This window comes from Onychomys torridus, chromosome 13 (genome assembly GCF_903995425.1).
Source record: "Onychomys torridus chromosome 13, mOncTor1.1, whole genome shotgun sequence".
Taxonomy (NCBI): domain Eukaryota; kingdom Metazoa; phylum Chordata; class Mammalia; order Rodentia; family Cricetidae; genus Onychomys; species Onychomys torridus.
Genome location: NC_050455.1, coordinates 48,961,694 through 48,979,404, shown reverse-complemented (window position 1 = coordinate 48,979,404; position 17,711 = coordinate 48,961,694). Strand labels below are relative to the sequence as shown.

Genomic DNA, 17,711 nt, shown 5'->3' with positions numbered 1-17,711 from the left:
TTGGTTCCCACCCTCTTAACCTTCTTGCCGAAAACTCTAGACATGGTATCAAGCTTCAGGCTCTTCATCCCCAGACCACACACTCCTCCACCTTCCTGGAGAATTATGGGTAAAGGTCTCAGACCAGTACCTAGGAGACACTTAGGAGGCTGTGCCTGCTACTGTGACTGTGAGTCCCGTGGCTCTGGAGCATCCCAGGGTATTTCAGAGCGCCGGCCTGGTAGGACCCCTGCTGAGTCCCTGCCTGGATTGGAACGCCTGCCTCCTTGGGAGGGGTCTCTGAACTGGAGTGTTCCTGCCAACCCCTCCCTCTCTCGGCTTGGCAGCCTGAAGACAAAGCCGGCCAAAAATATTTGTGTGGGTGGCGGAAAGTTAACTTTTCCGCCTCTCTCTTCTTTCCTGGAAACCGTGGCCACTGTCAAATACAGCAAAACAGAAGCAGGGATGGAGCAGGCGAGGCCCCCACGGGGAGTCAGAGAGCTCTGCCCCCGCCCTTCACCCACTCCTCCTGCCTCCTGCCATCTGGTTCTGTGACAGGGTAGGGGTGGGTGGCTCTGAGTCCTAAAAACCGTGGCTCTGGGATGCCAGAGTCCGGGGGCCCTTCTAGCACTGGCTGCCTGAGCTGCATTGTGCCCTTGGGGACAACTGACTCCAGAAGGCAGGAGGCACCTGGCCAGGCTCATGCAGAAGCTGTGGTCCCCTCCATGAGAGTCGAAGGCCTTTGAGACTTCAGTGGCAGGAGTCTGGCATCTGCTGGTAAACAAGCAAGTGAAGACCTGAGGCCACCGTCATCAGAATTGAGGTCCAGCCTCGTGGTCAAGGTGTCAGAGTGAGGTGTGATGCTTAGTTGGGTCACTTCATTGAGTGGATTCTCACTTTGCCTTCCCCTAGGATGAGTTATGAAAGCATCTGTCTGGTACTCAGGGTGATGCCTAAGTGAACACCCAGGAGGGAGTGTGCGTTCAGTCTTGGGAGCCCCCTTCTTCCCGGGCCGGCTAATAGGTGCTTGGTTCTCTCTCTGATGAGGACTCATGTTTGCCTTCTGGTTGGCTCTGAGCTACCAGAGGGTCTAGTTATGCGCTCATCTCCCAGTCCGCTTACCAGTGTCTCCTGGCACAGCTCCAGCCAGAGGTCAGGACCTCAACCCAGATGACTACAGCTGGGATGACTAGCCTTTTCCTGGACTAGAGGCCTAAGGGCCACGGGTGGTCAGGCTTGGCCCTGCTGTCTTCAAGCCAGTAGACGTTAATGAATTCTCACCAGCCAGGCACAGCCAGAGCATGAGTATGCGCACGCATGAGTCCTCCGTCTCCTAATAGAGAGTTCACATGGCTAAGCAGTGGTAGAATGGAGTCTTTCCACAAGATCTATCCCCTACAAGGGTGCCTCCAAGCATGACCGGTGTGCCCTGCCTTAAGGGGCTACCAGCTCAACTGAAAAGATCTTGTTCATGTCAGACTCTGTGTCTCCTCAAATGACTTCCAAACTTTTGTCCCCATGGTGGGACCCTCTCCTGCTCTCTGGGACTCCCCATGGACCTGCCTGCCCACTGCACATCTCCCCTGGAAATCTAGACATCAGGCACCTCCTCGTTCCACTGGACACCTGCACTTCCTGTTTGTTCCCAACCTCCACAAACACAGTCATGTGTCCTCAGAGCCAGGGACCTGTGTGGTACCCCACATTCCCCCCTTCTCTACACCCACTCTCCATCTGCCAAGTTCTTCCCTCCATTCATCCCCTCCTCCTCAGCCCTTAGAGAAAGCTCCCGCCTTCTCCTGATTATCATCATCGTAACATTTACAAATTATTCTACTATGATCACTGTTTTCTGATTATCATCCACAGCTCTCCCTAACACAGCGGTTCTCAACCTGTCTTTGGTGGTCGAAGGGCCTTTTCACAGGGGTCGCCTAAGATCATCGGAAAACACAGATATTTATATTATGATTCATAACAGTGGCAAAATCACAGTTATGAAGTAGCAATGAAAATAATTTTATGGTTGGGGGTCACCATAACATGTAGTGGATAGCCATCCCAGCCTTGGCCTGGAAGTTCCAACCCCCATTGAGGCTTCGGTAATGGTCACGCCCACAAGGCGGGGCAGAGGAGGAAGCGGAAGACCATTACCGAAGCCTCAATGGGGGTTGGAACTTCCAGGCCAATGCTGGGATAGCTACCCACTACAATAACATGAGGGACTGGATTAAGGGATTGCAGCCTTAAGACCCACTACTCTCACAGATGTCGAAACTTCATGAGCTAGAGCACCTACCTGCATTGACACTTCATGTGTCTTGCGATATCTGAAGTAGAATGGGGGCCTGATAACTTTTTGTGGGATGAAAGAGTAGCCCGCGTAAGTGATGGCTCAGAAAGTGCACTCAACACTCTGCATGCATTTTTTTTTCCATAGAACCCTTTCCACAGTTAAACTGGAGTTGAGCCCTCATCTAAAGCGCCTGGGACCAGATTTTAGTGTTTCAGATTTTAGACGTTTTTAGATTTTTGAAAAATTTACATATGCATAATGAGATAGCTTTAGGGATGTGAAGCTAAGTCTAAAATTGTTTAATTTCTGTTTCGTACATATCTTATACCCAGCCTGAAGACCATTTCACACGATGTTTTTTTTTTTTTTAACTGCACCTCATGTTTACTGTGTCTAAGTCCCCAAGTCCAGGGGTGGGATTTGGACTGGTGGCTACGTGATGGTGCTCAGAACGTTCTGGGTTTGGAGTTTTCAGATTCTGGGGTGCTCAAGCCAGATCACAATGTCCATTTCACAGGTGGGGGAGGGGAGACTCAGAGGCCAGCACACAAGTGGCAGAGTCGGATCCTGGCTTAAAGTCTGGGCACCTGTGAGCACGCCATTGTGTTGGCTCTTAAAACCGGCTATGAACTCTAATTGTGTACCCTGCACCCCACTGTCCCTGTGGCTGTTGTGGTGTGTGTACCTTTGGTGGGACGTGAAGGAATTCTTTTTGCATGGTGCTCATGAGTGTTTTAAACTAAGTAGATATTTATTTAATGTGCACCGGGAAGGGGCTGACTTGGCCCGATTTGCTTGTGGTTTTCCTGCAATTATTGCTCAAGATAAGTCTAAGGTAATAGAAGTTATGTTATTTAAAGTGGATTGAAGGGAAACATTAAGTAAATAAGTGTCAGGTAACCTAGGGATAGGGTATAAACGGCATGCTACAAGGCCGAACCTCCGGAAACACTTCCCTGTGGAGGAGTGGGCACTGTACCCCAAGTCCCAGCCAGCTCTTGAGGCTACCCAGGGGTGGAGAGGTCTCAGTGACTCCCTTCAGAACAGTCAGTGAGCTCTCTGATGTGTGGCATCTTCTCTTCCTATACAGATAGATCACTTGGAAGGGCCCTACATAGGAGAGTTAGGAGAAGCGTTGGAGGACTACATCTTCACCCAGCTCAGAAAGGACTGGCCTCCCCCCTCGGCTGGACCTCACGCCAGCCCTGTGCATCAGCAGAAGGTGACTCTGCAGAGAACCCACGGAGGCCTCGAGAGGAGCAGGGAGCAGTACTCACACGGGTCACCCGCCCTGCACCAGGAGGCCGCTGCTTTGTCCTACCGAGGAGAGGACCACAATGCTCGGCCCTCACTTCCCACCCCTACCCCTTGGGCCCAGTGAGGGGAGGCCTGCCCCGTGCACCTTCCAGATCCCGGATGGCAGCTACAGGTGCCTGGCTCTGGAAGCTGAGGAGAGCAGCAGTGAAGATGGCCTGCAGGGAGAGGTGAGGCTTGTGGAGCTGGAAGAAGAGGTGGCCGGCAGAAGCAGAGCCAGCTGTGGGACTGCACAGCCATCCAGAGCCTCAGGCGTAATCCAGCCGTCCAGCTGTTCCAGGGAGGCACGAGGTGGGTTCCAGCACAGTGACAGGGACAGCCACGGCTGGGATGTGGTACAGGCCCGAAAAGTGATAACAACCAGTGGCAGCACCAGTCTCGGGCCCAGGGTGGCCCAGAAGCCAGGTAAGCTTGTATCTCTTCTCCCTGGGGCCGTAGAAAACCCTACACGTTCTTAATCAGGGACTTTATTAATTCTTAATTAATTAATTATTAATTTTTTGAGCTGAGGATCGAACCCAGGGCCTTGCGCTTTGCTAGGCAGGTGCTCTACCACTGAGCTAAATCCCCAACCCCATCAGGGACTTTAAAAGCATGTTTTCCTAGGATGATTAACAATGATCACAAAGTCTTCCAGCGTGTCCAGATCTCCAGCTGTGGGAGATGGGCACCTGGGCAGTATGTGTCGTTCCAGCTGTTTGTCAAGGAGAAGGCATCAGTAGAAAGCCCACATCTCACTTGGTTGACAAAAAAAAAAAAAAAAAAAAAAAAACCCTCCCCCCTCCCCTGCCCTTTAACCATTACAGGTAGCAAGTGGCTGTGAAGTCCTAAGCAACTGACCTGGGCAGAGCCCCCTCATTAAACCTACAGCGCTCAATGGCAGCTCTAGACAAACACCCCCGACAGGGAGGCCATTGCCTCACAGGTGCTGACAGGGCAGAGACGGAAGCCTTTTATGTAAGCTGACCTCAGTGGGGAAACTGTGACTCTAGAGTACCAGAGGGCTCATCCAGGATCCTCCGCACGCGCGTATTGATGGCTGAGCTAGGCGAAGGGTCCAGAAGGGTCCTGGCTCAGGCCTTGGCCCTCCATCTGTCAGAGATGAATGACAAAGGCAGAAGCCTTGTCACCTGGATTGCAGCAAGATCTAATGACAGCTGGAGGAGGGAGGAGGATCCTTTTCTCCCGGGGGCGGATGGGGGGGGGAGGGCGGGGGGCGTGAGGGCTGGAGTCCTCCGAGCAGGCAGGGTGAGGCAAGCGAACCAACCTACTCTGCACCATCGCCTCCACGGCTGGCCAGTGGCAGTGGAAACTGCTGCAGTGGGTTCCCACTGGGGGTGGGGCTGGCTGTGAGCTGAGCCACCATCTGCCCAGGCAGGAGAGCTGCTGCCAGCAAGTCCCCAGGGTGCAGAGTGTGTGTGTGTGTGGGGGGGGGGGACAGTCCTGGGAGGGCTTGTACGTCAAGAGAGTGAAGGAACACTTCATTTCTCCACAGGCGTTGCTGACGCCAGAGCTGGCACCTCACCAGCCTTCTCACCCACTCTGCTCTCTGCAATAATTCTCTCCAGGCTCTGATCATCTCCTTGGGTCGTAGTCCATGTCCAGGCATGGGCTATACAGAGAGCGGGGCAGAAGCCTTGAGGGGCCTTCAGAGCCTTTAAACAAGGAGGAGGATCCCAGCGTCAGCCTGGATATGGGTCCTCGGGCACCTGAGGACCGTTGTGACTTGCTCCCTGCCCTTACCTGGGCCACAGCTAGGTCAGGAGGCAGGGATGATGGGTATCAAGCCCAGTGCTCAGTAGTCAAGCCCTAGCAAGTCCCTTTGGTGAGCTCATTTTTTTTTTATTCCAATCTGTGAAAACAGAATAAAAACAGGAGCTGTTGAAAGGGTGCCATGATCTTAGCTGTGGCTGTTTTGGAAAATTTACAATGCTCTAGGTGGCTGTGTAACGCGAAATGGAAACGACCATTACTGGCGGAACCCCACAACTGCTATTGGCTGAGCTGTGTGCGGCGCCTGCCGTGCTAACAGCGTCTCTGTGTGGCTTCATGCAGTCTCACAGCAGAGCCCATTCCACGGATGAAAGGTGGAGGCTGGGGAATTCTGTAAGTGCCTTGTCCAGGATGTGACTAGCGTGTCCGCCCATGGATGGGTGTTTGACGATGGGCTTTGTGCTATTAGCTAGGATTCTACTCTGAAATGGTGCTTTCTGCAGATCCCCCGGAATGGGAGCGACTCTGGGTGGGGTGGAGAGGAGAGAAGATCACCTTTAATCACTTTCTTGGCATCTCACACCCTGTGGGTCATTTGATGGGATCTCACTATCTTACTACAGCTTTCCATGGAAGGGCAGGTGAGACAATAGAAACTCAGAGATTCAAGTCACCTGTCCAAGGCACGTAGTCACTGTCAGCTCCGAGACTCGGTGCATCCTTTTCATGAGCAACCCAATTCATCTGTCCCTTTACTGTCCATCCAGTTGGTCTAAGCGTTCTAGGGACAGAGAGGCAGGGGCGGCCTCAGGAGGAGAGAAGGGAGAGGTGAGACTCCTCAAAGAAGCTGGAGTGGAAATCTGGGTGGTCTTGGATCTAAGTCTCAATGGCCTTTTTCTGCTCCCTGGGGATAGGTAGTGGCAGGTCCCTTCCCTCTGCCTGGAGAGCCAGAAGGAAGAAGCCTGGGGAGCTGCCAGGTTATTAGTGGCTTAGGGCTTCCTCTCCAAGCTTCCTCTCATTACACAGAGGATCATAAGCATCTTCAGACAATCACACCCATCCTTCCGCTATTAAACCTGGCTTTCTGGAGTGCTGCCTGGCAGACTGAAGTCCAAGCCATTTATCTTCTGCCTCGGGCACCTTGCAGACCTTTCTTTGGGATCAGCGGATGCTGGTACCAGCCGAGCTGGGCAGAAGAGGGCCTTTGGCAGGCAAGAAGGGACTGTAGACTCAAGTTCAAGTTCCGTGTCACCAGTGGCTGAGGGAAGTCTGGTAGAGGATGTGACCAGGCCTCTGCCAAACGCTAGATGGTCCACAGTTGGCCAAGAAAGAGCTCTACCCTGTAGCCATCCTCTCCACAGAGTCTCAGCTGATTGTACCTGGCAGGGGATTGAGTCTGCTGTGCGATAGAAGGAGAGAAACAGAAAATGACAGGCGTGCAAAGTCACCCAGTAAATTGGTAGCAAAATTGAAGGCTGGAACCCCGGACTGTTTCTCTTTTCAGACGCTCCGCTCCGTGTGGAATGTTTTATACAGAGTGCTTCATTGCATCCTCTGAATAGCCTTAGGAAGTTCAGACTTACCACGGCCTTCTCCTCCTCTTCCTCCTTCTCTTCTCCTTTTTATTTTGAGATAGTCTTCCTGTACAGCCTTGTTAAGGCTTGAAATTTGCGGAGGAATCTGGGCTGACCTTGAACTGTGGCCTCTCGGATGCTGGGATGACAGGTGTGCCTCCCAGACCCAGTAGGTCCTTTCCTTATCTCAGTCTTACAGATGAGGAAACTAGGCACACAGAATTTCAGAGAAATGTCACATTGAAGTCCAACAGCCTGTAGGTGGAAGAACTGAGATTTGAACCCTGAGAGGTCTTGGGCCCATGCTTCTAAATCCTCTTTCTGCTGCTTTGTTTCCATGGCAACAAGAAAGCAGGTTGTGTTCTTCCACCCACCTGGGGCTGGAAAATGGTTGTTCAGGCTCTGAGAGTGGGTGGGGGACCCAGCCAAGCCACATTCCTCTTCTTCAGATGGAACTGGGAGACCTGTGAGCTACTGCTGACCCAGCTTCTCCTTTGCCAGTGGCCACTTGATGGTGAAGGTTATCCAGAGGATTCTGAGGCCTTTGCCACTCTCATAGACACTGCCTTGAGCCTCTGATGGGTAGGAGGTTAGGGGTATGGGTATAGATTGTAAGGTAAGCCTGCCCTGGCCACATCCCTCTTGATTAAACAGAGGAAAATGAACTACATCTGTTTTTATTAGGCAGAGAGCTGACAGGGTCTGGTCAAGGTCAAGGAGCCTGGGTCAAGGCTCTTGTCCCTTAGGCTTCTGGGAAAGAGCAGATGGCAGAGGAGGCTGGGCAGGGAGCCCCACACCCAGGTGACTTAACAGGAAGATGACAGCGAAAATCACTGCCCCAGGTTCTCATATACCTTCCTGTGCTGTCCGATCAAACATACATACCACATACATCCATAAACACATGTGTACACCACAATGTAGACATGCCACATTCTCAGACATTCTCCTATGACCTTTTAAGTTGATACATGTGTGAATGCCATCACATCCTGGCACACACATGTGCAATGGGCAGACACTGGCATACACCCTCCCAAACAACCCCTCACCCATCAGATCACGGTACAAGCAGGCAAGTGTCTCAGGTTTGTTTACATAGCCCCCATCCCACGGCAGGTCTCGCAGACACATGTAAGTGTTCGCACACAAGTACACAGTTCCCTGCAGACAAGGATTAAGCCATGTCCTGTACCTCCTTTCCTTTGCTCACACTCATGGTCTGTCTTCCAGGCATAACCACTCTCGCACATCCACCGTCACACACCCACATGCAGATGGAACCACTTTCTCTCCGCCTTTCTTTTTCCCATCTCTTTCTCTTTCACTGGCACCCACACAGCAAGCCTAGCCTCTCTCTCTCTTCCTCTCACCCACGCACTGTTTCCTGGATTTCCACAGGCTAGGCTGCAGCCACCTCCCCAGCGCATGCACAAGGAGAGAGCAATCTCTTGCCTGGTGCCATCTCCAGAATATCTTCTTGTTCCCCACCCAACCCACCAGGACAAGAGTGACCACAGGCGGGAGGGTGGGGGGTGGGGGGGTAGGGGGGTGGGGGGAGGATTCCCTGAAGCCCACAAAGCCAGATAAGAGGGATGGAAGGGGCCAGAGTGGATTTGTCTCCTCAGTCGTCTGACCTCCTGCTTTCAGAGCCTACCCAACGGGCACAGGGACTGTCTGAAACCTGGACATCTTTGAGTCTGTGTTTTAGAGGACCTTGGGCAGGGTGGGTGGACGTCAGCATATTTCTAAGTTCCTTGATCAGAAACCTAAACACTGTTCTTGGAGATAAGTGATACTAGAGCCGCTCTGACTGAAGGAGTGATCTACTAGTGTGGTCCTCCTTCAGAACTGCTGGGGATATGGAGGTGCTTGTTAACCAGTTATGGTTCCAAGCCCACCAACGGCTCCCTGTGGGAGCTGCACTGGAACGTGGGAATATGGACTTTTAACAGCTGTGTGTGTGTGTGTGTGTGTGTGTGTGTGTGTGTTCCCACTGAAGCAGAGTGACAATTGCCAAGCATGGCCTCTGCTGAGCTCAGCCTCAACGGTGTTCTGCAGAAGTTGGACAATCAAAGCCACACAGCATCTCTGCCCTTGTTGCTGATAGCTAATTAAGTCAGGGGAAGTCAACAGCCTTCCCCAGCCTCTGGCTTAATTAAGCCCTACCAAGGAAGAAACTCTAGTTACTGGGCTATGTGGAGCAGGGGTGTCGTGGTTATCACTTGAGGGGACAGAATCTCAAAGACAGATTTTAAAGGAGGGTGGTAGGAAGAGGGAACGAGAAAGGGGCAGAGAGATGGCGGCGCAGGGAGAAACCGAGTGAGAAAGAATTTAAGGGCAGGACCGCAGACCCAGAGATACACAGTAAGATGAGGAGACAGAGGGACAGGGGCGTCCGCAAGGGAGATGCATAGTGAGGACGCGAAGAGAGAGAGAGGGACCCAGCTGTAGAGGAGGCCTTGGCTGCAGGGGGAAGGGGGATGTCGCACCCCGGGGGCTGGGCGGGGCGCGGCTGGGGCGGCGCTAGGGCCCGGGGGAGCGCACAGCGGGAGAGCGACGCCCGCCCAGCGCCCGCGGCTCCCGCTCCGGTCCCCTTCAGCCTCCAGCGGCCAGGACCTGGCTTGGGGCGCTGAGCGGGCGCCGCCGCTGGGCGGGGTGCAGGGATCTCGGGGCGGGGCTCACGCATGGACGTAGCCAGGTGAGCCAAGGCGGCGGCGCCCGGGAGCTCAGGGACCGCACACCGCTGCTGGAGGTGAGTGGGGGGGCTCGGGGCTGGCGAGGCGCCCAGTGAGCCTTGCCCTTGCCACCTGCGCAGCTGCTCGTACCTCCCCCCACCCCCGAGGAGGGAGGTGGCACATCTGGGCTCCAGTCCCTGCATTCAGGGTGAGCTTTGCCAAGTTGCTGCTACACGGAGCCTCAGTTTCCCCATCCGTGCAGTGCAGGCTGGAGAGATCTCAGGGCTCTCCAGCAGCTCGGAAACCGGAGGACGCCCTGTCCCGGGGCGCTATCTCCCCCGGCGGTGTGAGCTTCAGCTATGTGTCCCTCTCCGCAAGCCTGTCGAGGTGGGATGGGGGAGACATGCAACCCCCAGACTCAGGCATGGGTACTAGCCCTAGTTCTGAGTCCCTGCCGGCTCCGGGAGATCCGGCTGCAAGACCCAGGAGCCTGCGGCTGAACGGACGTGGGCGCCTGCGGGGGCAGCAGGAGCAGGACCAACTGTGCCGGCGGGCACCTCCATTTCCCGCGGGCGGAGCGGCCGGGCAGAGGGAGCTGCAGTAGTGTGCAGGGTAGCCACACCGCTACACGGCTGGGACCTCCAGGGCCCAATCCCACCCGGGGAATTCAAGACCTTTATAAAGTGCCCCAAGGGACTCCTGAGTCTTCCTCTCTGAGTCTCACAGCACTGGTATACCACTGCACCTTTCGCTTAATTACCAGAAATGGCCGGCTCTTTTCTGACACTACACTGTGGAATGAGGCGAGGGGAAAGATCCCGCCTAAGGCCCTGGAAAGACCTCTGAGGAATCTAGGGGAAAGGTCTCCACGTCCTCCCTCAACCCCAAGTTCTGGGTCTAATTCTAGGTGGAGATAGGGACCCCTGTGCTCCACATCTGGGTGTTTTAGAAGTTGGGTCAACAGCTGAGTGAGGAGCCGCAGGTGGCATGTATCCTAACCTCCCACTCCCACTGGTCCTGAGTGGCAAGTGACCCTGCAGTAAACCGCCTTGTTGTAGGATCTTGGCAGATCCCAGAGAGGTAGGTAAGTGGACCCTCAGGGGGCAGCTGTGCTACAAACCCAGGTACCACTGTGGCCCATCAGGATGTCCCACCCTCGTTGCTTTGGAAAGTGAGGGATGAAATCTGATGCTTGTCATGAGGAAGAGGGTACTGTGGGGGGCCTTGCCTGCAGCCAGTCACTGCCCTGTCACTGACCCAGACCTGGCCCCTAGCCATGTTGGGGGGAAGGGGGTGCTGAGGCATACACTGAAGCTGATGACTGACCCCCAGCAGGAGCCTGAAATCCCTGTCCAGAGCTGACCTGCTTCTGGCTAGTTCTAGCATCATTCAAGTTTGATACTGGAAGAGCTAACAGCAAATGTTTGCTGCTGGGCCACCAAGGCTTTCGGCTGTAATTTTTAGCCCGCCTTTGCTTTGCAAGCCACACCCAATCTCCTGCACCCCTTTTAACTAAGTTAGGACTGAGTCAGTATTTGCACAGTGAAAATAAGGTCTTTAACTCTTTCCCTCCCTCGCCAGCTCTTGTTCTACACTCCCTGGAAGGTAAGATCGACACTTTTTTTTTCCCCCCTGAGACAGGGTTTCTCTGTGTAGCTTTGGAGCCTGTCCTGGATCTCGATCTGTAGACCAGGCTGGCCTCGAACTCACAGAGATCCGCCTGCCTCTGCCTCTGCCTCCTGAGTGATGGGATTAAAGGCATGCACCACCACCGCCAGGTGACAGGCTCTTTTTAAAGGACAGTTTAGCGGTAGGCAGAAGGCAGCAGAACCCTCATTCCCTGGGGGGGAAAATGACATTTTAATAAGTGGGAAGGGCATAGCGCCCTAGGGCATCTGGCAGGAGGAAAGAAACACAGGGGGCCTTCCTCTGTCCTGTTCTCTACAGTCTTCAGAGCTGATTCCCAGAGGCCTGCTAGGTGGGAAGTTCACACTCTGCAAGTACCCTACTAAGGATGCCTTCCCACAAGGCTGAACACACCTCCAGCCCACAGGCCTGGCCTGGGAGGCACCTTTTCCTTCAGGGCAGCTCCTAGGCTTCCAGACATGAGCTCATCAGAACAGTGGATGCCAGGAAGGGAGGGACTGAGGGGAACCAGCCAGGGCTGCCCAGATCGGTATACCATGGGCTCTAAGAAGCAGAGTGGGCACTGGTGTCGAAGACTTTCCAGCTCTGTCCCATGGTGATGAGGAAGCAGGGTCAAAACAGGCCAGGGTAGGTCAGCAGGGAGAGGATGGGAACCAGGCTGAGTGGCCCAGCTATAGTACCAGGCTGACCTCTGCTACCTGCTGGCTTGTCAAGTGACCTTGGTTAAATCCCTTGCCTTCCTAGGACCTCGGTAGCTCTGGCTAGGAATGAGCGGAAGGGTGCTTTGGAACTAGGTTATAGTAGAAAACAGGCCAGTCAGATTCTGCCCTCAGGGAGCTTGCTATTTGTATTTGTACATGCATGTGTATATATATATGTACAATGTGCATGCATGTACACATACACATAGGGTTGGGCTTTTTGTTTTGTTTTGTTTTTTGAGACACAGTCCCCCTCTGTAGCTCATGCTGGTTTGGAACTTGCTATATAGCTCAGATGCGTACCAAACTCATGATCGATCTGTTTCCGTCTTCTGAGTACTGATATTACAGTAGGTATGTGCTGCCTTACCTGGCTAGAAGCTAGAAGCTTTGTCTAGATTTTTTGAATTACATTTATTTACTTGTAGGTGTGTGTGTGTGTGTGTGTGTGTGTGTGTGTGTGTACACATCAAGTATGTGTGTGCACATGCACATGGTATGTGAATGGAGGTCAGTAGTAGTTGGTTCTCCCCTACCATCATGTGGGTCCCAGGGATTGTACTCAGGTCATCAGGCTTGGGGACAAAACACCTTTATCTGATGTAGCATCTCACCATAGACACTTGTGTTTTAATTGAGAGAATAAGACAAAAAAAAAAAAAAAAAAAAAGGAATGAGTAAATCAACAAGAATTTCAGAGTGGGGTAACATGGAAAGAAGCCTACTGTTGAGATGGAGAGCCAGCAAGGCTTACCAGGTACCACTGTGGCATAGAGATCTGAATGGTATTTGAAGGGTGGTCAGGGCATCTTGGAAGAAGCATGTCTGGAATGGGACCCAGAGTCTTTGAAGGTACTAGTCTGGGCCTGGGAGGGTACTGTAGAGGATGGTGAGCCATTCGCCCTTAAAGCTGGGTGTGGGTGGTATGTATTGGCTGCAGGTTGTACCCCCCCCCCCCCGTCATTAAAATGCAGGCCATAAGAGTTAGGGCTTGAGATCTGGCCAGAGGGAGGGCAGATGACCTCTGGGGAGGCTCTGTGAGTTAGGCCAGTGTGTGTATAGAGCCCTTTGTGAACTATCTATCCATGGACACTGGGGCTCAGTTGCTACTCAGTGTGACTGGAGAAGGCGTCTACATGACAGCAGCCCCCCAGGCCCTGTGATTCCAGAGGCTTACCCAAAGCCCTTTTTCTGGAATGAACTCTTCACCGACTGGCTGCTGCTGACATTCCATCACCCTGGGTTCATCTTTTCCATTCAGTAAGGCTGACCCTGCCCTGCCCTGCGCTGCCCTGTCCACCTCCCTGAATGTCACAGTCTATCTCTGTGTCACCTGCTTCCCGAATGGCTGGCACATGAATGTTGTGGTCAGACTTGGGGGTTTCATCCCCAGCTGTCTGAAAGTTCCTAAGCACATTATGTAACCCCTCTGGACTCTGGTTTCCTTATTATCCTACGAAACAGAGACAATGCTCGGCCTTGTAGTGTTAGGAAAATGGAGTGAGTTGATGATGGATGCTTAGAAAATGAGCTACTACTTATTAATAGTACTCCCATGTTTTGATCGCCATTAAAATAGCAAGCCCTTGAGCAGATGGCCTCTCGCCCAAGGCTTCTCATATCACCGTGTAGATTTCTCCTTGGTGTTTGGCCAGGGTGTTTGGGAGGTGGCAGGATGAGCCAGCATAATGGATAGGACCTGGATTGAGCTTCAGGGGGAGCTCACAGGCTAGTGGTTTTTTGTTTTTGTTTTTCCTGGAGCTGAGGACTGAACCCAGGGCCTTGTGCTTGCTAGGCAAGTGCTCTACCACTGAGCTAAATCCCCAACCCCAGGCTAGTGGTTTTAAGCAGCCCTTTGCTTCCTTCGGGCCTCAGGTTTCAGCTATAAGGAATGAGCAGGAAGGATGGAAGAGAATTACTTTGTAGAACCCAAAAGCACTGACCTGTAGTAAGGAAGGAACAGTTAAATAAGACCGAGGTTGGGACAGTGGGCTTACTTGAGACCCTTGTGTCCAGTCTAGAATAAAGATCTCTTGGAACTAACATGCTCCATAAATTAAAAAAAGCAGTTTTTGAAAAGTAATTTTTTGTTACTGTGTTCCAATAGCTCTATGAAACCAGCCTCACTGTTTTTTAAGAGTGGGAACCCGAGGCAGAGTGGCTAGTTCAGTGAACTCCAAAGACTGACCCATGGTACAACGGGCAGGGCTAGCCCTGCCAGAGTGAGTGTGGGTAATTCTGAAGAGCTTGCAAGGATGCAAATGCCTGAGCTGCAACAACCCATGCAGTCTGGCATGCCCCAGCTCTGGACAGATAAGGAAACTGAGGTCAAAGAGTCTAGAGACTGGTCCCACACCACCCAGACAGTTGGACACTCTTCATCCTTGGCCTCTTGTATTGCCTTCTGGGCTACTTAGGACTTTCGGGCGCCATGGAGAGATAGGACACAGGGCCCTTTGAGAGCATACGTGGAATTGGGGGATGGGGAGGGTACTGATTAAAAAATAGACTGTCATGTGCCTGAGGGCCAGACATGCCACCACCCAGCCTCTGGCCATTTTGGCTTCCAGGGAGCCAGCTGCCAGGCTCTCCTCAGGCCTCCTGCTGAGAGCTCCATCCATCTCCCCTGGCTCTGGGCCTGAATCCACATGCGCTCAGTCACAGCGGCTTTCCTCTCTCTTCTCTCCCTTCTGCATTCCCCCTAGCATCCAGGCAGATGGTGCTGTCCTTGAGCTTGGGTGGGCCCCAAGCTCAGCTGTTGGCTCCTGGCTGTGCCAAGGAAGTCTGGTGCCACCATGCACACTGGTTGTGTGGCCTCGGATGAGACCCCGTCCCTCTCCGGGCATTAAGCGATGATAGAGGAATGGGAGTAGCGAAAGTCCTTTCTTTGCAGCTTTAGAAGTCTCACCCAGGCTCCTTCTCCCACGAAAAACTAGCCAACAGTGCTGGGGACCCCTCACCAAGAGGTGACGTGGCCTGTAAAGGCCACGGTGCCTCAGAGAGCAGCAAGGCCGCAAGGCCGAGGTCTCACCCCCCCCCCCCCCCAGTCATCTTGAAAATACCGTTCTTTGACAGCTTCTCTGGTTGAGTGAGATTGCACGGTGGTGGGGTGGGTTGGGGAGGTGAAGGCTTTGCAGCAGCAGGGGTGTGAACAGTTCACCGCTCTGTTCCTTCCTCCTAGTCGACAAATGTTGGTCGGGCCCCAACTGCAGTCTAGGCACGGGAGGTCATAGCCAGTGTCTCTGCCTGGCCAGGGTGGAGCGGACTGATATTAAAACAAACAGGGATGGAATCTGATGAGGTCGGAGAATATCCTGAGGATGCTATGGTGAGAATGTCCCTCCCACCTGCGAGCACCCCGAAGAAGGAAAAGTGTGGTCAGAAAGGCACAGCTGCTGGGACAAGGGTGGGAAGGGCTAAAGGCCGTGAGAGCAGCGGGGCCAAAGGCCCCGAGGTGAGAAAGGGCATGGTACCTCCAAAGAGCCTTTAAAGGAAGGCCAGTGAGGCTGGAGTGTTAGGAGGATGAGGCCTCCTAAAGAGAGGTGCATCATGGGGCAGTGGAGATAGTCATCCAGGACTGGAGGCCCGAAAGGATTCGAGGAGGACACTGGGAAGGAGACATCCTTCTGCAGCTGTGCCAAAGGCTACCTGAATCCTCTTTCTCGGGATGGCTGCTGTCAGTGGGCCCCACACTCAGCATTGTCACAGATGGTTACTCACAGAGCATCTCTGCCTGGATCACTGTGCTCGCATCTGAATGGACTGCTCTGAGCAGGGCATGGTGGTCCAGCAGCCACATGTCCTTGGGCAGTCTCCTGAAGCTAAGGCCCTGGGATGATAGTTCAATTGCCAGTGCTCGGCTGAAGCCCTTTCTTCGGACTCAGTTTCCCAATCTGTGTCCTAGAGAATAGATTTTTTTTTCTGCTCCAAGAGGGGTGGGGCATGTGGTTGAAGTGGCAGCGTCACTGGAAATGCAGGTTCTCGTGCCTCGCCCCCCTGCGGCCTGTCCCCTCCTCCCCCGAGCGACAGTGTCCCTTCTAACAAGTGTCTTGCATAGTTCCTCTATGCTTCAGAGCCTGAGGACTGTGCTAGGGCCAGCCATTTTCAAATTTGGAAAGCGTTAAAGTCCTCACATGCTTCCTCCCTCTCTTAAGGTTTTACATATAATCTTCCCAGGCCTCTCTTTTACTCCTTAAGAACTGGGTCACTGGCCTCTAAGCACCCTTAATTCTCTGGGGTTCCCTGTCTTGAGAGTCTGGAAATGTGGGCTATCAGGGAGGGCAGTTGGCAGGCCACAGCCCTGTGACATTTTTCTTGCCTGTTCCCATTGGGTGTCCTGCCCTCTTCCCTTTGGGATCCCTGAAAGGGTAGCTGGTTCTATTCTTAGCAGGTCAGGCTGGGGAGGAGAGAACATCCTGGTACATTATTTATGCCTCTTCGTCAACAGGATTACATTCAGGGCTCCCAGGACATGGCCTTTCCGGCACAGCCTTTGTCACTGTTGTGATGAACACATCTACTATGTAGCCCTGAGGTGAGAAAAGTGCTTGGCACCAGGTAGAGAGGAAAACAGTTCCCCAGGACCCCAAACTTGGCAAAAGAAGTTTTGGGGAACTCACACCAAGAAGGGACACAATGCGCAAAGGACACTGAGCCCCTAGGAAGCACCTGAGTAGAGACCTGACCTCGGCCATCTTGAAAACCCCATTCCCCAGTAATGACTCCAGTTGAGTGAAATTGCGTGGTGCTACAGAGGTGACATCTTTGTCTTCTTGCCTGTCACACCACTTAGGCCTATAAACCTCATGCTGGTAAATGGAATGTGAGACAACAATGGTCAGGAACCCGGGATGTGGCTCAGTGGGTAGAATGCTGGCCCAACATGCCTAAAGCCCTGGGTTCAGTCCTCAGTACCACAGAAGCCCGGGTGTGGTGATACACACCTATAATCCCAGCACTTGGGAAGTAGATGTAGGAGGACCAGGAGTTCAAAGTCATCCTCCAATACACAGCAGGTGTGAGGCTGGTCTGAGTTACGATGCAGTTATACAGATTCAGTGTGTATGGGTACTGACAAATGAAACAAGATTCTCTGCTTCTAAAAGTGAGTGTGTTAGTCAGAGCCCACACACACCACCATTGCTGGTGCATGCATGAGCCACAGGCCTATTGATGGGTACTTTGCCTGTGTGTTACCAACCCTTGGCAAGCACTCAGCAGGGTGGGCTTTGGAGACTGTTTCAGAGATTCGGCAGATGGGAGGCTTGCTAATGGTCATCATAGCTCACGATCAGGTTAGTTAGGGCAAAATGATGGTTTTAGATCAAATGCTAGCACGCAGTAGGAGGGCTCTGGGGACTCTGTGCATGGCCCAGGGAGAGAGATACTACTGTGCTGGCAGATCAGCTGGTCCCATTGCTGGGGAGCCTTGAGTTGCTGAGGAAGTCACGCGTGCCAGAGTTGTCATGAACCTGGAATAAAGGCCAGTTACCCCGGGGCTAAAACCAAATTATAAGGGATGAATGTCAGGCCTGAGGTGCCAGAGCCTCTGGCTAGAAGCCAAAGGCTGCATGCTATGGAATCCTGGGATGTAGAATGGCCTTCTCTGGGTACCCTCCCCACCTCTTGATATATATATATATATATATTCATTCATTCACCTCCCCGCCTCTTGCTGCTTGTTTATTTTTATTTATTTATTTGTTTGTTTGTTTACCTCACCACCTCTTGCTGTTTATTTATTTAGTCATTATTATCTATCTATTTGTTTGTTTGTTTTTTGAGACTGGGTCTTGCTATGTAGCGCTGG

At 52.9% G+C, this 17,711-nt stretch overlaps 1 protein-coding gene across 3 annotated transcripts in view; it reads left to right on the top strand.

Moving 5' to 3' along the window:
- Positions 1 to 3,391: 3,391 nt before the first annotated feature.
- The window catches only part of Synpo (synaptopodin), a 37,488-nt gene continuing 23,168 nt past the window's right edge, over positions 3,392 to 17,711 (top strand). The window contains exon 1 of one of the 3 annotated variants that reach the window (XM_036204562.1): positions 3,392 to 3,880. In XM_036204562.1, the coding sequence (XP_036060455.1) occupies positions 3,613 to 3,880 (268 nt within the window). In that variant the 5' untranslated portion in view covers positions 3,392 to 3,612. Of the gene's footprint in view, positions 3,995 to 9,577; positions 9,632 to 17,711 lie in introns of those variants that run through there. The other 2 variants (XM_036204558.1, XM_036204561.1) reach the window with 2 other exon arrangements.